Raw genomic sequence first — 21022 nt, 5'->3', positions numbered from 1 at the left:
CATTAGAAAGTAAGCTATATTTATTTTAGTTTATAAATAATATTTTAGTTAACAAGTACAAAAACCTTATTATATATTTATAGTAAATATAAAGTTAAAGTAGTTCTGCCCACCAGCCGCTGATCTTTTGGCTCAGGCTGAAAAGAACATGTACGGCATGCACCTCCCAACGATTGCTCCTTGGCCAACTAGTCGTAGTATTCTGAATGTAGATTGGTAGGCGGCCTCCAATCGTCAGTTCTTACTTTTGAAGCTGCATAAGCATATTTAGTTGACTTAGCTGCTCACTCGCCGCTTCTTGAATCTTCCGCATCTCAGCCTCCTCCTTTCGTTTGTTTTCGTTCTTTTCGATCTGCTTAGCTAGCAGAGCAGCAGATGCGGCTGCACACTCGGCAGCTGGATCCTGGTACTCTTCGTAATTCTTTGGCTTCCCCTTGTTCAGCTCAATTTTTCGGCCACGATTAGATTTCGGTACTCGTCCCTTTCGTGGCTTTTGTAGTTTTGGTGGCTTTGGTTGCCTCGGCTCTTTATTGTGCACCCTCAGATGCGTTTTTAAAACCTCCCGTTGACGGAACCACTGGCCACAAATCTTACACTCGAATGGCCTTTCTCCCGTATGAGTACGCTCATGATTACGCAGGTGCTGTGACCTGCCAAAGCGCTTTGGACAAAAGCGACAGGCAAAATCCTTTATTTTGGCATGTACAACTTTGTAGTGTAGTTTCAACCCGCTTATGGAACTCAAACTTTTCCCGCAGTCAGGACAAACGTGTTCACCCTCTTTGTTGGAGAAGTCAATTTGCGGTGACCACGACGGCACTGCCACGGATGGTATGGGATTGACAGATGTACCAGCTAATTGGGATATGTCCACCCGCTCCACTCTGTTTGAATTCTTTGGCTTTGGAGGTACAGGAACAGGAAGAGGCTCGCTTGGCGCATCCATTAACTGTTGGTGCTCATTTTTAATTGGCGGCGCAGCATTGACTTTGGGCTTGGATTTAGTTTTTGGAGGATTAGCTGCACGCTTTTCGTGCATCTGTAGATGCCTGGTTAGGAACTTTTCGAAAAGGAATTTCTTGCCACAGATCTTACACTCCGAACAATTTTCGGCTGTGTGAAGTCTCTCGTGGACCTTGCAAGCGTTAGATTTACCAAAAGTTCTGCCGCAAAACTGGCAGGCGAAGTTCTTAATCTTCATATGCACCACCTTGACATGGTTGCCGAGTGACGCCTTATTGTGGGTGGCATGATCGCACAGCTCGCACTTAAACTTTTTCTCCTTGCTGTGTATTAATACGTGTCCATTCAACTCTTGACGCGTAGTTTTGGCTACGCCGCAGTAAGGACAAACATGATTCTTGACGCCCGCATGCCGCATGAGATGATCTTTGAGTGCACTATTCGTAGGAAAGCGCTTGCCGCAAATGTTACAAGGATGGGGTAATTCCTCGCCTGTGTGTCTGTACGTGTGCTTCTTGAGCGCCATGGGACAACGGAATACTTTTGTACACGCAGCACATGGATATTCCTTGGTTGGCTCTTTGATTATGTTGTGTTCTTTCTTCAAATGGATTGTGAGCGTTCGACTGTGCAAAAAAGTTTGGTTACAGCCCTCAACGCTGCAGACGTGCACTTCAGCGTGTTCGGCGTGTGCATGATTCACATGAAGGCGCAAGCCACTTGCCGTCGTGAAACCTTTTCGACAGCTTTCAACATTGCATTGGAAAGGCAACAAATCTTGGTGTTGATTCATGTGCTCTTCGTAGAGTACGACCGTCTTAAATTTCTGATGGCAAATGTGACAGTTAATATTTGGCTTAATGCTTGCCTTATCGTCATCCCCAAGAACATGTTTTTCATTATCTGAGGACTCTGAGCTGGAAGAATCATATGTTTTATTTTTGGTAGTTCTCCGTTTGGTCTTTTGTTTTGTCTTGGCTCTAACACTTTTGCGTAATCGTGCAAGGGGCATGGCTTCGTCCGAGTCACTGCTGTTGACTTCAAAATCAACATCATCGTCAATATCATTATCGCTGTGAATAGAAGAGTTATTATCCTTTTCCACTGTTTCTTTGTCGACATTTTCAATCATATTTAACAAATGGGCCTCACTCTCAACAATCTCTAATTTGGTATTCAACAGTGGATCAAAGTTAACGTGATCCTCTTCCTCGCCATCTACTTCACGTCTGTCGATGTTGACCACATCAATACTATTGATGGGCGGCGTGTTGCAGGTAAAACAGTTCTTGGCCACCATTTCGTTGAACTTTTGCACTGAGTCCACGCACATCTTTTGAAAGTTGTGCAAGTCGTCAAGTTTACTGTAACAACTGGTGCAAATGTTTTCAGGAAAGCCATCATCCTGCTCCACGGACAGAGAGCTGCATACACACAATTTCTTGGCCAAGCCTGGCACCAGGAATAAGCCATGTGCGGTCTCATCTACTTGCTTTAGGCAGATGCGGCATAATGTATGTATGGAATATACGCCTTTTTCTTTCATTTTCCAATTGTTATGAATTTAAGTTCTTCAAAACATTAATATATCTCAATGAAGCAACAAAATCCGATAAGAAAAACCGATTCTTTTAACACTGTAATTGCACATCTCTATAACAGCTGGCTATAAACATAAACAAATCCCTATGACATTCGTCATTGGAGGCTACCAGATTTGGACCAATTTTGACAAAACAGTATTCTTTTTTTTTTTCTGTAATTTAAGACATTATCATTTAAATTAATTTAAAATTATTTTAGTTAACTGCTATAAAAAGTAAATATTGATATTAATCATAATTTAAAGGTTAAATAAATTCGAAGCAAGATGGAACTGCTTGGTTATTCTGCCCTCAGACGTTGATCTTTTGGCCAGGCTGGAGAGAGCAAGCACGACATGTACTTCCAGCGACTGCTCCTTGCCCAGCAAGTCCCTGTTCTCGGAACGTAGATTGGCAAGCTGATTCCAAACGAAGGCCAATAAAAACAACAGTTCTTACTTTTGAAGCTGCATAAGCATATTAAGTTGACTTAGCTGCTCACTCGCAGCTTCTTGAATCTTTCGCTGCTCAGCCTCTTCTTTTCGTTTGTTCTCGTTCTTCTCGATCTGCTTAGCCAGCAGAGCAGCTGATGCGGCTGCACACTCGGCAGCTGGATCCTGGTACTCTTCGAAATTTTTTGCCTTGCCCTTGTTTAGCTCAATTTTAGGCCCACGATTAGATGTTGGTACTCGTCGCCTACGTGTCATCTGCGGCTTTGGCGGCTTTGGTGGCTTCGGCTCCTTATTGTGTACTTTCATATGAGTTTTCAATACCTGCAGTTGACGAAAGCACTGGCCACAAATCGTGCACTCAAATGGTTTCTCTCCAGTATGAATACGCTCATGATTACGGAGATACTGCGATCTGCCAAAACGCATAGGACAGTAGCGGCAGGCAAAGTCCTTAATCTTGGCATGTACAACTTTGTAGTGGAGTTTCAATCCACTAACGGAATTTAAAATTTTCCCGCAGTCAGGGCAAACGTGTTCACCCTCTTTGTTGGAGAAGTCAATTTGCGGTGACCACGACGGCACTGCAACGGAGGGTATGGGGTTGACAGCTGTACCAGCTAATTGGGATATGTCCACCCGCTCCACTCTGTTTGAATTCTTTGGCTTTGGAGGTACAGGAACAGGAAGATGCTCAAGCGAAGGTTTCTCGCTTGGCACATTCAATAACTGTTGGTGCTCATTTTCAGTTGACTGCGCTGCATGAACTTTGACCTTGGATTTAGTTTTTGGAGGGTTAGCTGCACGTTTCTCGTGCATCTGTAGATGCCTGGTAAGGAGCTTTTCGAATAGGAATTTTCTGCCACAAATCTTACACTCCGAACAATTTTCGGCTGTGTGAAGTCTCTCGTGGACCTTGCAAGCGTTAGATTTACCAAAAGTTCTGCCGCAAAACTGGCAGGCAAAGTTCTTAATCTTCATATGCACCACCTTGACATGGTTGCCGAGTGACGCCTTATTGTGGGTGGCATGATCGCACAGCTCGCACTTAAACTTTTTCTCCTTGCTGTGTATCAATACGTGTCCATTCAACTCTTGACGCGTAGTTTTGGCTACGCCGCAGTAAGGACAAACATGATTCTTGACGCCCGCATGCCGCATGAGATGATCTTTGAGTGCACTATTCGTAGGAAAGCGCTTGCCGCAAATGTTACAAGGATGGGGTAATTCCTCGCCTGTGTGTCTGTACGTGTGCTTCTTGAGCGCCATGGGACAACGGAATACTTTTGTACACGCAGCACATGGATATTCCTTGGTTGGCTCTTTGATTATGTTGTGTTCTTTCTTCATATGAATTGTGAGCGTTCGACTGCGCGGAAACTTTTGGTTACAGCCCTCAACGGTGCAGGGGTGCACTTCAGACAGCTCGGCGTGTGCATGATCCACATGAAGGCGCAATCCGCTTGCCGTCGTGAAACCTTTGCGACAGCTTTCAACTTTACATTGGAAAGGCAACATATCCTGGTGTTGCTTCATGTGCTCCTCGTAGAGTACGACCGTCTTAAATTTCTGATGGCAAATGTGACAGTTAATATTTGGTTTAATGCTTGCCTTATCGTTATCCCCAATACGCTCTTTGTCATTATCTGATGAATCTGATCTTGAAGAATCATACGTTTCATTCTTGGCAGTTCTCCGTTTGGACTTTTGTTTTGTCTTGGCTCTAACACTTTTGCGTAATCGTGCAAGGGGCATGGCTTCGTCCGAGTCACTGCTGTTGACTTCAAAATCAACATCATCATCAATATCATTATCGCTGTGAATAGAAGAGTTATTATCCTTTTCCTCTGTTTCTTTGTCGACATTCTCAATCATATTTAACAAATGGTCCTCACTCTCAACAATCTCTACTTTGGTATTCAACAGTGGATCAAAGTTAACGTGGTCCTCCTCCTCACCATCTACTTCACGTCTGTCGATGTTGAGCAAATCAATGCTATTGATCGGCGGCGTGTTGCAGGTAAAACAGTTCTTGGCCACCATTTCGTTGAATTTTTGCACTGAGTCCACGCACATCTTTTGAAAGTTGTGCAAGTCTTCAAGTTTGCTGTAACAGGTGGTGCAAATATTTTCTGGAAAGCCATCCTGATCCTCCACAGAGAGAGATGTGCATACACACAGCTTTTTAGCCAGTCCTGGGACCCGGAATAGACCGTAGCTGGCATCGTTCTCCAAGTGGTTCAGACAAATTCGGCATATTGTATGTATGGTGTAAGCATTCCGCTCATCCATTTTGCATTTGTTGCTAAATACAGTCCAATATTAAAACAATTGCTTGATAAAATTGTCTACTACAATAAAGTGCTCCAAATGCGATTACTATTCCTTATGTATCGATTATTGAACACAATCTAACATGCACATCTCTAATACAGCTGATTAAAAATGTAAACAAACACCTATTTGATTTAATTACTCGAATTATTTATATTCTTTGCATGCTAAAATAGATCTTAACAATATTGTTAATGTTTAATTACATTAATGTTTAATTAATTAACATAAATTGTTTTATATTATAGAAACATTTCTAAAGCAACGCATTTCAATCCGTTAATAAATTTATTTCTTATTTCTATAATAATATAACATACAGTGCTGTAATGTAAAATAAGTACTTTATTAAAGTAAATTTATATTGCATATTGTTCCATATATTTATTTTATATATGTATGTAAACGAAAAATACCGTAAATAATTATTTAATAATCAATCAATCAAAATTAATTAAGGGGAGCCCTGTGGTACATGCTTCCAAAATATTCTTACAACGAATTTCTTATACGTTGTCTATTTTAAGCGAATCAATGCTTGTGCCCTCGGGATCAGATTTCTGCCCATAATAGCTGTCATAGGATGCCTTGTCGGTTTGTTGCTGCCTTTGTAACCGATTTAGTTGCTCACACGCTGCCTCTTGAATCTTGCGAAGCTCAGCTTCTTGCTTGCGTTTGTTCTCGTTCTCCTCCATTTGCTGAGCTAGTAGAGCCGCCGTGGCGGCTGCACGTTCCGCAGCTGGATCCAGATATTCCTCATAATTCTTTGGCTGCCGTTTATTAAGCTCTACTTTAGCTCCACGCTTATTAACTGTTTTTGGCGGCTTTGGTGGTTTTGGCGGCTTGTTGTGCACCTTTAAATGTGTTTTTAAGACCTGCTCCTGGCGGAAATGCTTGCCACAAATCTTGCACTCGAACGGCTTCTCGCCTGTATGAATATACTCATGGTTTCGCAAATACTGTGCCTTGGCAAAACGCTTCGGACAGTAGCGACACGCGAAATCCTTAACTTTCTCATGTATGATCTTGTAGTGGAGTTTCATGTTGCCAATGTGATTGAAACCTCGGCCACAACCGGGACAAATGTGCTGACCCTCCTTCTTGGTAAAATTCACTTGCGGTGACCACGAGGGGACTGAAACCGAGGGTATTGGGTTAACAGCTGTGCCGGCCAACTGAGATATGTCCACACGCTCCACTCTGTGCGAATTCTTGGGTTTGGGAGGCACCACAGGTGTTGGTTTGACATCATGCGTTGCAGCTAACTGTTGACCCCCGCTTGGAGTTGCTTGTGCAGCATCACCTTCGGTCTTTGGCTTAGTTATCGTCTCAGCTGGCGCTATGTCGCGTTTCTCGTGCGTTTGCAGATGCTTGGTAAGGCGCTTTTCGAAAAGAAATATCTTGCCACAGATCTTGCACTCGCAACAGTTCTCGCCTGTGTGAAGTCTCTCGTGGATCTTGCAAGCGTGGGACTTGCCAAAGGTCTTGCCGCAGTACTGGCAGGCGAAATTCTTGATCTTCATGTGCACCACTTTGACATGGTTCGCTAGCGCCTGTTTGTTGTGTGAGGCATGATCGCATTGACGGCACTGGAACTGCTTCTCCTTAGTGTGCGTCAGAATGTGCTTGTTCCACTCCTGGCGAGTAGTCTTGCCAACTCCGCAATAGGGGCAAACGTGATTCTTAACGCCTGCATGGCGCAGTAGATGATCTCTTAGCACACTGTTGATATGAAACCGTTTGCCACAGATTTCACAGGCAAATGGCAGCTCCTCTCCTGTGTGTTTATACATGTGCTTCTTGAGTGCAGTGGGACAGCGAAACACCTTCTCGCATTCTGTGCAGGGATGTCTTTTAGTGTCGGTTTTGGCTACTTTGTGCACCTTCTTCATATGGAAGGTGAGCAATACAGAACGGGGGAAGGTCTTGCCGCAACCCTCAAAAGTGCAAGGATGCACCTCAGACAGCTCCGAATGCGCATGATCCACATGAAGGCGCAGCCCACCAGCAGTTGTGAAGCCCTTTTTGCAGGACTCCACTTTGCACTGGAATGGTAGTAAATCGTTATGGTGCTTCATATGCTCATCATAGCGTATAGCCTTCTTGAATTTCTGGTGGCAAATGTGACAATCAATTAATGTATGCCGGTGGCGTTCAGATACGGGAATGCGTTTGCGTTTTGGCTTATCGTCATTTTCATCATCATCATCATCATCATCATCGTCGTCATCTGAGGACTCTGAGCTGGAGGAGTCTTCAGCTTCCTCCATAGGAGCACTCTTTTTGGACTTTTGCTTCGCTGTGCCTTTTGCGTTGCTGCGTAAGCGTGAGAGGGGCATGCCTTCGTCGGATTCACTGCTGTTTGCTTCCAAATCCACATCGTCATCATAATTATCATTGTCATTGTCGTTGCCATTGTCGCTTTCAACATATGAGCTTTTATCCTCATCCTCCACATCCTTGTCAACATTTTCAATCATTTTAAATACATCGTCTTCATTCTCTATGACTTCCAATTTCGTATTTAGCAATGGATCAAAATTGCTGCGGTCTTCCTCCTCTCCGCCCATGTCCGGATCATGTGTCGCAACATTCAGCTCGTCAAAAGTGTTGAGGGGATTAATGTGGGAAGTGTTGCAGACAAAATAATTGCTGGCAACCATTTCGTGGAATTTCTGCACGGAGTCCACGCACATCTTCTGAAAATGGTGCAATTCAGTAAGTTTTGTGAAACAGTTGCTGCATAGGTTTTTCGGGAATCCATCATTTTGCTCCACCGAGAGTGAGGTGCACACACACAACTTTTTGGCCAGTCCCGGAACGAGAAACAAGTCGTAAGCTGGATCGTTGCTCAAATGGTCCAAGCAGATGCGACATATAGTGTGAATGGAGTATTCACTCCCTTCATTCATTTTGGCTTATGCTTTAACGCAATTTTTAATGATTACAATTTTCCAATACAAATTTTTGCCATGAAAAACTATGTATACGCGTCCATAAGAATAGTATTGTAAAACATTCAAAGTTTCTTATTTTCATTTTGTTATTTGGATGTTTCGGTCGCTGTTCAACACATCAAAGTTGCGAAAGCAATGTTGCAAAGAGCTCATGTTGCTGGCAACTCATGTGTTGCAGACTTTCCCCTGCGAGCCAAACATGTTTGGTATTTTTCAAACTTTGGTATTTTCCTATTGGATTAATCTGATTAGTTTTACTCAAACAAGAACAATACACATTTAGTTTGAATACATAATGTATATGTAATATATATGTTTATTATACTAGTTAAGCAATAGGCGCTATGCAGTACATAGACAACAGAAATAAATGTATGTTAAATTAATAAATGAATATGATCCAAAATAATATTGTGATAAAATTCATTGCATAGACCGCAATTCGAGGGCTTTTAGTTCTTAAAAAATGAGGCGAACTGTAAAAAACTGTAAAACTAATATATATATATATGTATATAAAATATTGCTGCATGTTTCCTTTACACGTGATCAATCTTGAGAGCATCGACGCTAAGGCCTTCAGCTTGAGCCTTTTGTGCATAGTAGCCATCATAAGATGACTGTGCCTTCTCAATCTCCTGCTGCTTTTGTAATTTGTTCAGCTGCTCGCAGGCGGCTTCCTGGATCTTGCGTCGCTCAGCTTCGGCCTTGCGTTTGGACTCGTTCTCCTCAATCTGATGAGCCAGCAGCTCGGCAGTGGCAGCAGCACGCTCGGCAGCCGGATCCTGATATTGTTCATAGTTCCTGTGCTCCCGTATATCGATCTCTCGCGGTTCGGTTTTTTGAAACGGCGGCTCAATAACCTTCTCTACGGTATAGTTGCGCCTTGAGGGCTTGTCGTGTGTCTTAATGTGTTTCTTAAGCGCCGTCTCTTGGCGGAAATGCTTTCCACAAATCTTGCACTCGAATGGCTTCTCCCCAGTGTGTATCCACTCGTGATGGCGCAATATCTGAGCCTTGGAGAAGCGCTTGGGACAGAAGCGACAGGCGAAATCCTTAACCTTCTCGTGTATTATCTTGTAGTGGAGCTTCATGTTGCCAATGTTGTTGAAGCCACGGCCGCAACCAGGACAAATGTGTTGACCTTCTTTCTTGGTAAAGTTAACCTGCGGTGACCATGATGGCACCGATACCGATGGTATGGGATTTACAGCAGTGCCTGCCAGCTGCGATATATCCACACGTTGCACACGACGTGAATTTTTCGGCTTGGCAGCAACTGTTGCTGCTGCTGCAGTTGCTGAGGATGTAGCGGGCCCGCCGTCACATGCCTTCATCAATTCGTCTGCAGCGTTGGGGTGCATTTGTCCATCGGCCTGCATATGGGCAGCATTGGGCACAAATCCTGGTACTCCCGGAATGTTGATTGGCCGATGATCCACAGGCGGCAAGTCGCGTTTTTCATGCGTCTTCAAATGCTTGGTTAGACTCTTCTCGCAGAGGAAAATGCGTCCACAGATCTTGCACTCGCAGCACTTCTCACCCGTATGGGTTCGCTCATGCACCTTGCAGGCATGCGACTTGCCAAAGGTCTTGCCGCAATACTGGCAAGCAAAGTTCTTGATCTTCATATGCACCACCTTGACGTGGTTGGAGAGTGCCTGCTTGTTGTGAGAGGCATGATCGCACTGGCGGCACTTAAACTTCTTCTCCTTGGTGTGTGTCAAGATATGGGCATTCCACTCCTGGCGCGTTGTTTTGCCAACGCCGCAGTAGGGACATACATGATTCTTAATGCCAGCATGTCGCATCAAGTGATCCCGTAGAGCGCTGTTGATCACAAAGCGTTTGCCGCAGATGTTGCAAGGATAGGGCAGCTCCTCGCCGGTGTGCTTATACATATGCTTCTTAAGTGCCGTCGGACAACGGAATACGGTATCGCATTCGGTGCAGGGGAAGTCGCGCAAAGGAGCGGCAGACTTGGAAATGTTATGCGCCTTCTTCATGTGAAAGGTGAGCAAACGTATGCGCGGGAATGTCTTGCCGCAGCCTTCGAAACTACAGGGGTGCACCTCGGAGAGTTCGGTGTGTGCATGATCGACATGTATGCGTAGACCATTGGCCGTAGTGAAGCCCTTCCTGCATGACTCCACCTTGCACTGGAAGGGCAACAGATCGTTGTGGTATTTCATGTGCTCCTCGTAGCGTATGGCTTTCTTGAACTTCTGATGACAGATGTGGCAGTCAATGATGCGATGTAGATGACGTTCCGCAGCGGGTATACGCTTGCGTTTCGGCTTGTCTGGGCGGTTCGGATCATCATCGTCATAGTCAGATGAAGATGTATCTGTGGTAAAGTCATCGTCATCATACTCCTCTATTTTTTTCTTGGGCTTCGGCTTTGCGACTGTTTTGGTGCTCTTGGTCTTGCTACGCATGCGTTGGGCCAGAGGCATATCATCGTCACTGCTATTGGGCTCAAAATCCATATCGCGCTCATTGTCGTTGCTGCTCTCGTCGGATGAATCGTTGTCATTGAACATTTTCGAAATACTGGCTTCAATAATTTCACAGTCCTGCTTTACCTCCTTTTCGACTTCTTCCGCTTCTTTGTCCACATCCTCAAGCATTTTAAACACATCCTCTTCGTTTTCAATTAATTCCATTTTATGATTCAGCAACGGATCAAAGTTAATATGATCCTCATCTTCATTGGGCATATCAGCGGTTGCCGCAATGGGATCTAGCACATCAAAGTTTGTGGGGCAAGTAAATATGTTGCTGGCCACCATGTCCTGAAACTTTAGCACAGAATCCACGCAAAGCTTTTGAAAGTCATGCATATCATTAAGCCGCGTATAGCAACTAGTGCACAGATTCTTAGGAAAGCCATCGTTCTGCTCCACAGATAGTGACGTACAGAGGCAAAGTTTTTTCGCCAGACCTGGCACCATATACAAATCGTAGGCAGCATCATTTTGCAAGTGATTTAGGCAGATGCGACAGAGCGTATGTATCGAATATGTCCGCGCCACGTCCATCGTGATGGTTTTAGTTCTTATTGTACGTGCAGACAAATTTGTTTCCAAATTTTCGTGCGGACAATTGGAAAAAAATAATATTGACACGGAAAAATTTGTATACTCGTCAGCCAACTAGAGTGGAGCGATAATTAACTTACATGTTACTGGTCACCACTACAAACAATCACAGTGACTTACAAGCAGGCGTGTTTAGTTTTAGCTATTAAAAGGAATTTTTTAAAAAAATTTTGATATTGGCCATTATATGCATATTTTTTGTTTATATAATAATTATAGTTTCTATAAATATCATTTTTTTAAGTAGCGACACTTACGTCACAAACTATTTGGACTTATCGATAACAAGCGTTATCCACATAGTTGTGTAGCGTACATAAATATACATACATACATTTGTTTATATTTTGTTTGCTTGGTTTTAGTGTGTACCAAACAAATCGGGTTGGAAATCCAAGGGGTGGATATGAGCATAAGCAGTACCTACTCCGTAGAATCATTATGCCGCGTTTGCCTAACTTACTTAGAGTGCACAACCGGCTACGATTTGTTTGTAATGCCAGATCTTGCAAAGAAATTCACTGCCTGCACTTCGTTACTGGTGGATGCCCAGGACGGTTATCCCAAGAAACTGTGCTCCAGCTGCTATCAATTGTTAAACCAACTAGATGATTTTCAGAAGCTCTGTGCGGATTCGTTACAACGCTTCAAGCAAATGGAACTGTTTGAGCCCTGCAGCAATGAGACTGACGATCTGGAACAGACAGAAAATATATACGATCCGCTTTTAAATCACAAACAAGAACTGATTGCTGACGAGGAGCAGGTATTTAAGCTGCTCGAAACGGTGGACAAAGAGGCCGATTGTTACTCCTCCGCTGCCAGTGATGATGATGTACCCTTGTCACAGCGTCGATTGGAAATGGAACACAGCAGCAAGTCCAACCGGCAGCTCCAGCGGATCATCGCATGTCATATTTGTCCACAAAAGTTTAAAAAGCAAGTTAACTACGAGGAGCACATGAAGCATCACAACGAACTCTTGCCATACCAATGCCACAACGAGACCTGCAAAAAGGGTTTTACCACAGCGGCTGCACTGCGTCTGCATGTTGATTATGCACACACCAAAACCGCCGAAGATATACCCTGCAGTGTGGCAGGCTGTAATCTCTTATTTCCACGCTTGCGTTTGCTCACAATTCATCTTAAAAAGGTGCATAACGTGAGTAGAGAAAGCGCACCTAGGGCGGACCAAGCGTGCAGTGAGTGCGGAGTGCGCTTTCGCTGTCCTGTGGCCTTAAAGAAACACATGTACAAGCATACGGGTGAGCAGCTTCCATATCCCTGTAACATCTGCGGCAAGGGCTTCCATATAAACAGTGCGCTGAAGAATCATTTGCTGCGTCATGCTGGTATCAAGAACTATGTGTGTCCCTATTGTGGTGTAGGCAAGACCACACGTCAAGAGTGGAACAAGCATATGCTCACACATACGCAGGAGAAGATGTTCAAATGCCAAAGCTGTGAGCATGCCACACACACAAAGCGCGCATTGGACAATCATGTAAAAATAGTGCACGAAAAGATTAAGAACTATGCTTGTCAGTATTGTGGCAAGACCTTTGGCAAGTCCCACGCCTGCAAGATACATGAGATGACCCACACGGGTGAGAAGCGCTGCGAATGCAAAGTCTGCGGTAAACAGTTTCTTTACACCGATAGTCTTACCAAGCATCTCAAAATACACGAGAAAAATGTGGAGGAACAGCACAGTGATGTAGCGGAGCAGCTGCAGCAAGCGTGTGCTGCATCGGTAGCTACGATACCACGTGATCCTCGCCGAGTAGAACGTGTAAATATGGCACAACTGGCCGGCACTGTCATTAATCCCATTCCGACTGTCGATGTGGCTCCAACAGCAAAGTTGATGCAACAGGAGGGAGTGCATATGTGTCCCGGCTGCAATCAAGGATTCAATAATCTGGGTAACATGAAACGCCACTACAAGAGTGTTCACGAGAAGGTTAGGGATTTTGAGTGTCGCTACTGTGCACGACGCTTTGCCAATTCCCAGTCGCTCAAGCAGCACGAGTGGATACATACGGGAGAGAAGCCATATACTTGCAAGATCTGCGACACTCACTTTCGCCAAGAGGCAGCTCTAATACGACACAAGAAGGTGCATACGGCAAAGCCAGCAAAGGTGGAGAGAAAGGGCCCAAGGCATATAACTGAGAAAAAACGCCAAAAGGATCTGCAAAAATGTGAGAAAAAACGCAAAGTTGAAGCTCTACGCCAGCAAATTGCCGAAGTGGCCAAAGAGGAGCTGCAGCAGCTGGCTAAACAACGTGAGCTGGAGAAGCAACAACACAGCTATGAGCAGTACAAAACTGCCGCGTCATCAGTTAGTTAATATTTAGCTATTAATTGTTAACTAGTAATAAAACTAAAGTCAGATTACAATTTTACAATTTTTTTTTTACTTTTACTTGCTTGTTATTTTTATGAGTGTGTGTGGTTTTTAATGATGTTTAAACTATTGCAATTTTAATTGAAATTTGCTTAAATTTGCAATAGTTTGATTTGATTTGTGTTGATGCATGATGATGAGTGATTGGGTGAGTCTTAAAATGATGATACAAAATGACTTTAAAAATTCTACAAGTATTGAGAAATTAAAATTTGTGAAATTTGTGGAAAGTATCATAGAACTTTAGGGCGCTTCAGGCGTCTTTAAATTGTACTTGGATTTGATGTTGTTGAGCTCCTCTTGCTTTTTGTCTACATCCACGCGCTTGAAGGCTTTGTTGGATTGATAATAGAGGACGACCAGATAGCGATTGCACACGTTAAAGCCGGATAAATGGTCGCAAGCGTTTTTGGCATCAAATATATCCTCGTAGACAACAAAGGCAGTGCCACGAGTCTCTGGCGTATTCCCACTATTAATAATTAATTGTAAATAAATGAATTTGAATACTTTCGCCACATTGTTGCACTTACACTCTGATTTGCCGTATGGCTCCAAATTTGCCAAATATATCGTACATTTCATCTGATGTTATTTTATATGGCAAATTTCGCACATATAAAAGACGATTTACCTCAGGCGGTAGCCGTATCTGCAAAACATAATAAACGTTTGTGTTTTAATTGTCCTCCAAGTAATTTCTTGCTGCCACTGCGGTACTCACGTTGTTGCGCTTGTTCATGACTGGTCGCTACTGTTCTTAAAATGCGACTGCACGAGACGAGAACTTTCACTTGACCTGGCTGTCGGTTGACCCTGGGATGAATGTCCTGTGGTCCTTTGTTTAAAATAATGTGTCTGCGTCTGGCTTTTTTGCCTCAAACCCAAAACATTAGCGAAAACAACAAATTGCACGGGGACCGTTCTTATCGATAGCTATCGCAAGTGAAGAATAAGTATTTTTTAGTTACAGTGCTGTACAATAAAGATATTTCTAATTTTTGCGTAATTATTTCGCAAAATATACATTAGGTAAACAGACTGATAGCTTGACATTTTGTAGAAAATCAATTGCTTTGAAATTGTAAAATATTTAAAAGATTTCATGTATCTAATCGATAAGCGATATGTTGCAATGTGACCGTTCTGCTCATTATTCGCCCGATCACACCACAGCCACCACAAAAAATTCATCTGCCAGAAAAAGTGAAAAAAAGAGCAAATTAAGAGGGTTTTCAAGCAGCAAAGTTGGGTAAACACATTTAAAACTATTTAAGGTTAGTGTAAATAACAGTATGCATGTGCAAATGCAATAATTAACGGGTACTTAGTAAACCGACACAAAGAACATGGCGGTTATTGCATTACGTGTTTTTTTTTCACGTTGTCTGTATAACTGAGTATGCGTGAGTGTGTGTGCGTCTGTGTTTGTATAGAGAGATGGCCTCGGACAAAGTGCCTCTCGTACTACCCTTTTAGAAGGCATTCAACTCACTTAGAATACAGTTTGTGGGCGGGGTTGATTTTCTGCGATAAGTCTAACAAATTTTATTGAACGCAGCATCAAAAACTGAGGACAACAAAATGACGTGGGAACCGCAGGCAGAAGGTCTACAACAGATCATTGCGATCTTAAAAGAATCTCAGTCACCAGACACAGCGACCCAAATGGCCGTGCAAATGGTGAGCATAGAAATTTCTTTTAAATATCTAGCACAAATTACACAATTTTTGTATTATTTTATTTAGAAACTGGAGGAGTTTAATCAATATCCAGATTTTAACAAATATCTAATCTATGTGCTAACCAAACTGAAAACCGAAGATGAGCCCACACGTTCTCTTAGCGGTTTGATACTAAAGAACAATATACGGATGCACGGGAGCAACCTACAACCGGAAATTGTTGAATATATTAAACACGAATGTCTGCAAGCTGTCGGCGATAATTCACCGCTGATACGCGCCACAGTCGGCATTCTAATCACAACAATAGCCAGCAATGGCGGTCTTCAAAACTGGCCGCAATTGTTGCCATCCCTATGCGAAATGCTTGATAACCCCAACTATAATGTATGCGAGGGCGCGTTTAGTGCACTGCAAAAAATCTGCGAGGATTCGGCGGAAATATTGGACTCGGCGGCGCTCAATGGGCCGCTTAACGTGATGATACCGAAATTCTTGCAATACTTTAAGCACAGCAGCCCAAAGATACGCTCTCATGCGATTGCTTGCATAAATCAGTTTATTATTAATCGCTCTCAAGTGCTCATGATGCACATTGACTCGTTCATTGAGAATCTTTTTAATCTGTCATCTGACGAAGATCACGAGGTGCGTAAAAATGTCTGTCACGGCCTGGTTATGCTGCTTGAGGTGCGCATGGACAGATTGATGCCGCATATGTCACAGATCATTGAGGTAAGCTCGACGATAGAAAGGAAAAAATATGTTTATTTACATTGTATTATTTCACTTTGTAGTACATGCTGCTACGTACACAGGACTCTGACGAGGGCGTGGCTCTTGAGGCTTCAGAGTTTTGGTTGTCGCTGGCGGAGCAAAGCATTTGCAAAGATGTTTTGGCGCCCTACTTGTCACAGTTGGCGCCAGTGTTGGTGCGCGGTATGCGATATTCTGAAATAGATATTATATTGCTCAAGGGTAATGTGGAGGAAGATGATATGGTGCCAGATCGTGAAGAGGATATACATCCACGTTTGTACAAATCACGGCCGCTTCCATTCAAAAGTGGCGATGGCAGAAATGTAACCGACGGCGAAGATGAAGAGGACGAGTTCGATGAGAGTTCATTATCCGAATGGAATTTGCGAAAGTGCAGTGCGGCTGCCCTCGATGTGTTGGCGAATGTTTTCCGCGAGGACTGTCTGCCCATTGTGCTGCCCATACTCAAGGATACGCTCTTCCAGCAGGACTGGGTCATCAAGGAGAGTGGTGTGCTCGCTCTGGGCGCCATTGCCGAGGGCTGTATGCAGGGCATGATACAGCATTTGCCAGAATTAATACCGTATTTGATCAGCTGTTTGTCTGACAAGAAGGCGCTCGTGCGCTCCATCACATGCTGGACGCTGTCGCGCTACGCTAACTGGGTGGTCAATCAGCCACATGATCAGTACCTGAAGCCACTCATGGAGGAGTTGCTAAAGCGCATCTTGGACTCCAATAAGCGCGTTCAGGAGGCCGCATGCTCAGCTTTTGCCACACTTGAGGAGGAAGCCTGCACTGAGCTAGTGCCGTACTTGGAGTATATACTTAAGACACTTGTATTCGCTTTCTCAAAGTATCAGCATAAGAATCTCTTGATTCTGTACGATGCTGTTGGCACTCTGGCTGATTCTGTAGGACATCATCTAAATAAGCCGCAATATATAGATATTTTAATGCCTCCACTGATTGACAAATGGAATCTGCTGAAGGACGATGACAAGGATCTGTTTCCACTGCTCGAGTGCCTGTCCAGCATTGCAACGGCGCTGCAGTCGGGCTTTTTGCCATATTGTGATCCCGTCTACAAGCGATGCATATCACTAATTGAGCAAACAATTAATCAGGAAATGGTATGCATTAAATAAAATGAATTATTTGCTTTGTATATAACTAAATACTTAATTTTGAAGCTGTGCAAGCAGAATCACTCGTTTGAGCATCTGGATAAGGAGCGTATGATTGTTGCCTTGGATCTGTTGTCTGGTCTGGCTGAAGGCTTGGATCGTCACATTGAAACCTTGGTGGCCGACAGCAACATTATGCATCTGCTTTACCAATGTATGCAGGATGTCTTGCCTGAGGTAAAGAATGAATATCATAAATAAATTAGAATTGTTTATTAATTATTCAACTTTACGTTCACTTAAGGTGCGGCAATCGTCCTTTGCGCTGCTGGGCGATCTGACCAAGGCTTGTTTTCCTCATGTGCATCCGTTTATGGGCGAATTCTTTCCCATATTGGCTAAAAATTTAAATCCTGATTTTATATCGGTTTGCAATAATGCAACCTGGGCTATTGGCGAGATTTGCATGAAGCTGGGTGAGTAAAGAACAAGTTAAGTTATTGCAATCCATGCTGAATATTATTTCTTGTAGGTGAGGAAACGAAGCAGTACGTACATCTGGTACATCATTCCCTATTTGTTATTATCAACAGTCCAAATACGCCCAAAACATTGCTGGAGAATACAGGTAAGTTAATAAAAAAAAAAAACAGCGTAAACAAAAAGAAATTCTTCAAATGTGAAACTCTTAAATTAAGTATTTATGTCTATTCGCAATATATTTCTAAATGTATTTTGTTTGTACATGTCTGTACAGATATATGTATGTTTGCAAATTATTTACATAAATTGAAAATATATTTGTTTTTATTCTTTATGCCATTTATTGTTGCATGTGACACATTGTCGCCAAATTGCAACAACAACTACAGAAAGAAAGAGAACAATATTTAAATTCATGTCATATCATTATATGTGTTTGGTTGTATTTTGCTAAATTTATTATTGTATGCAATTAAATCAATCGAACATGCATTATATATCAAAGCAAAAGAAACACATATACAATAAATGTAATATAATTTAATTCAGTTGATTTATTATTATATTTTTCTGTTCTTTTAGCAATAACAATCGGTCGTCTAGGTTATGTGTGCCCAGTTGAAATGGCTCCTTATTTGCCCGATTTTGTACGACAGTGGTGTGTAACACAATTATTAACTAGCTTATTCTTTCTTTAGATAATTTAAGTACATTTTTTGCTCTAACTTAACAAAAACAACAAATTCATGTTAATACAAAAAAAAAAAAAAACACGCAAAAGATTCTTGTTTAATCCCATTTTCTTACATCTGTAAATTAATAACTTTCCATCAATGTTAACTTTCATTTTCTTGGCTTTTAACCGAGTGTCTGCCTGTGGCATGCTCTATACATCAATTATACGATCATAATGACTTATACTCTTGAACAGGTGCACCTCGCTGCGTCACATACGCGACAATGATGAAAAGGACTCGGCCTTTCGTGGCATGTGCCACATGATAACCGTAAATCCCGCAGGCATTGTGCCCGATTTTATATTCTTCTGCGATGCGATAGCCTCATGGGTGAATCCACCACAGGATCTGCATCAAATGATACAAAAGGTAAGCATATTTATAAATTTAACTATTTACAAATATACAAACTATATTCATTTCGGCAGATACTGCTCGGCTTCAAGACACAAGTGGGCGAGGAAAACTGGCGTCGATTTGTCGAGCAATTTCCTCCAACCCTTTCGGAACGTCTGGTCACCATGTACAACATCTAAGCTTCTAACTAGACAAATTATGTTCCCGTATGCGAATTAGCCTGTCGTCGTCTCTAATCTAAGTGTAAGCACAGTAGCAGACAAATGTTTTAATTATGTGATTCGATGCACTTCGAATAATACAACAAACTATTGGAATTTAAACTTATAAAGTCAAAATCTAAAAATAACAAAACACAAACACATATATATATACTATATACTATATATATACTACATCTATATAACATTTATATACACACACACATATATACATTTACTCCAAAACGTACGCAGGAGCTCATCTATTAGATTTGAATATACTATTTCTGTGCTAGGCAGAATGTAGACAGTTGTAGCGCGTAAAATCAAATCAAATACTTATAGACAGGCGTGTACCGACCGTACTTAACTGGATCCAGTGCTATAGTTACCATATATATCATTAAACAGTCGTAACCATTTGCAACGCTTTATTTTTACAGACCAAACCAAAATTAACTATGCTGACATACTGTGTTTACTTTATTGAACATTAAATTTATAGTTTATGATATTACGATTCGTATCGCGTAAATTTTGAAAATAATACAATTAATTTAATGAAAAAGAAGTGAAAGAATAACCATCGTAATCAATAATAAAAGAAAAGCGTTGGGCTGATTGTGAAATGAAAAATCCAAAGAATCCATAAATTCAGCAGACATAAATATATTTATATATCAACCAAGACTGATGTTATAGAAAAAGTAAACTCCGTTCAAATTACCATAGACCATTATTAACAACTATTCTGTCGATTCTTGAATTTCACAAACTCGTACCCAACACTTAATTCTTAAATAATATGAAAAATCGTCGCGTTTCGGATTTTAACGGTTTCGCGTTCGCGTATTATCGTCGCTCGTTCGTTCGTTCGTTTATATCGCGCTGTCTAACTTCGTCGGGTAATAATAAAACTAAAGGAAAAGAAAACAAATACAAAAACAGATAAATAATAATAGTGCAACTGTTACTGATACAAATTTATGTATTTATACGACTTGATATTCATATGCTATGCAAATTAGAAAATTTTTTTAAATATGCTTTAATATTTATTTGTTATTTTGCTCTAAATATATATTTTTTAAAGATTGAGATTAAAATTCCGTTCAATATGATATTCGTTTAAAGCAAGAAAAAACAAAATAAAACAGAAAAAAGTTGTATAAAAGCAAAAAGTAAAATAACAAATTATGAAACCATTGACTGATCACTTTTTAAAGTATTATATAATTTTGTATAGGAACGTATTTAATTTGTATTTCAGACTTTTGTTTCGCATAACCATATAATTTATGTATGATGATTGTACAGAACAAATTTTAAAATGATTAGGTATATAGTGGTACTACTAAATGAAAACAAAAGTCTTTGAAATTGTCGCGGATCAAAATCTAAACAACAACAAAAACTCACTCAAGAAATAAGTAATAAAACAAATTCAAATGTATGAAAAAACAAACTAAATTTAAGTAATAGTATTAATTAAATACAAACTGTATTCAGGTTTGTATTTTCTAAATTTAATTTCGATAAACAGTAAAAGGGGGAACGTGTGATAATAAATGTAACTTCGGGTCGTTCGTTCGCGTCGCGGTAAACTCAACTCAACAAATATGTAGGATATATAAAATTACAAATAAGGGACTTTCGCCCCCGGGTCCCCAATAATAGCAAAAGCAATGATAACTAAACTGATAAATAAATAATTAACAATAAATAAATAACTGAAAGCAAAAAGGCAAAACTAAAACTAAAAAAATCGTGATTTCGTTGTACCTTAAACCGAATTCATCGCGGAATATCGGTCGCGTTCGCGTGCGTTTGTATCTCTCTCGGGTGATCTTAGTGATTAGCATTTAAGCAGTAA

At 41.5% G+C, this 21022-nt stretch overlaps 7 protein-coding genes across 9 annotated transcripts; 2 read left to right on the top strand and 5 right to left on the bottom strand.

Annotated features, from left to right (window-relative positions):
- Positions 1-111: 111 nt before the first annotated feature.
- Positions 112-2509, bottom strand: LOC117134616 (zinc finger protein 26-like). The gene has a single exon (XM_033293581.1). The coding sequence runs from the start codon at positions 2507-2509 to the stop codon at positions 242-244; it is 2268 nt and encodes a 755-aa protein (XP_033149472.1). The 3' UTR covers positions 112-241.
- Positions 2510-2778: 269 nt separating this feature from the next.
- Positions 2779-5340, bottom strand: LOC108598634 (zinc finger protein 28). Its single transcript, XM_017985337.2, has one exon. The coding sequence runs from the start codon at positions 5285-5287 to the stop codon at positions 3002-3004; it is 2286 nt and encodes a 761-aa protein (XP_017840826.2). The 5' UTR covers positions 5288-5340; the 3' UTR covers positions 2779-3001.
- A 391-nt stretch (positions 5341-5731) lies between these two features.
- Positions 5732-8314, bottom strand: LOC108598191 (D19B). The gene has a single exon (XM_033293452.1). It carries the CDS (start codon positions 8239-8241, stop codon positions 5836-5838), a length of 2406 nt encoding a protein of 801 aa, XP_033149343.1. The 5' UTR covers positions 8242-8314; the 3' UTR covers positions 5732-5835.
- A 316-nt stretch (positions 8315-8630) lies between these two features.
- Positions 8631-11427, bottom strand: LOC117134652 (zinc finger protein 184). Of its 2 annotated transcripts, XM_033293738.1 has the most exons (2): positions 8830-11427; positions 8631-8772 (listed from the first exon to the last, which is right to left on the bottom strand). In XM_033293738.1, the coding sequence occupies exons 1-2, from the start codon at positions 11325-11327 to the stop codon at positions 8739-8741; spliced, it is 2532 nt and encodes an 843-aa protein (XP_033149629.1). In that variant the 5' UTR covers positions 11328-11427; the 3' UTR covers positions 8631-8738. The 2 variants fall into 2 exon arrangements, with proteins under 2 accessions (XP_033149629.1, XP_033149630.1); XM_033293739.1 differs by lacking the exon at positions 8631-8772 and having other exon boundaries at positions 8813-11427.
- Positions 11428-11679: 252 nt separating this feature from the next.
- Positions 11680-13779, top strand: LOC108598755 (zinc finger protein 85). Its single transcript, XM_017985490.2, has one exon. It carries the CDS (start codon positions 11794-11796, stop codon positions 13741-13743), a length of 1950 nt encoding a protein of 649 aa, XP_017840979.2. The 5' UTR covers positions 11680-11793; the 3' UTR covers positions 13744-13779.
- Positions 13780-13850: 71 nt separating this feature from the next.
- Positions 13851-14804, bottom strand: LOC108599683 (splicing factor 3B subunit 6). Its single transcript, XM_017986676.2, has 3 exons — positions 14525-14804; positions 14334-14452; positions 13851-14272 (listed from the first exon to the last, which is right to left on the bottom strand). Exons 1-3 carry the CDS (start codon positions 14540-14542, stop codon positions 14044-14046), a joined length of 366 nt encoding a protein of 121 aa, XP_017842165.1. The 5' UTR covers positions 14543-14804; the 3' UTR covers positions 13851-14043.
- Positions 14805-14966: 162 nt separating this feature from the next.
- On the top strand, positions 14967-20185 carry LOC108599682 (transportin-1). Of its 2 annotated transcripts, none has more exons than XM_017986674.2 (10): positions 14967-15077; positions 15362-15483; positions 15550-16221; positions 16284-17378; positions 17439-17609; positions 17677-17848; positions 17905-18000; positions 18438-18513; positions 18787-18961; positions 19021-20185. In XM_017986674.2, exons 2-10 carry the CDS (start codon positions 15385-15387, stop codon positions 19126-19128), a joined length of 2664 nt encoding a protein of 887 aa, XP_017842163.1. In that variant the 5' UTR covers positions 14967-15077; positions 15362-15384; the 3' UTR covers positions 19129-20185. The 2 variants fall into 2 exon arrangements, with proteins under 2 accessions (XP_017842163.1, XP_017842164.1); XM_017986675.2 differs by having other exon boundaries at positions 14968-15052.
- The last annotated feature ends 837 nt before the right edge of the window (positions 20186-21022 follow it).

This window comes from Drosophila busckii, chromosome 3L (genome assembly GCF_011750605.1).
Source record: "Drosophila busckii strain San Diego stock center, stock number 13000-0081.31 chromosome 3L, ASM1175060v1, whole genome shotgun sequence".
NCBI classification, from domain to species: Eukaryota; Metazoa; Arthropoda; class Insecta; order Diptera; family Drosophilidae; genus Drosophila; species Drosophila busckii.
This window is presented reverse-complemented; position numbering and strand designations above follow the sequence as displayed.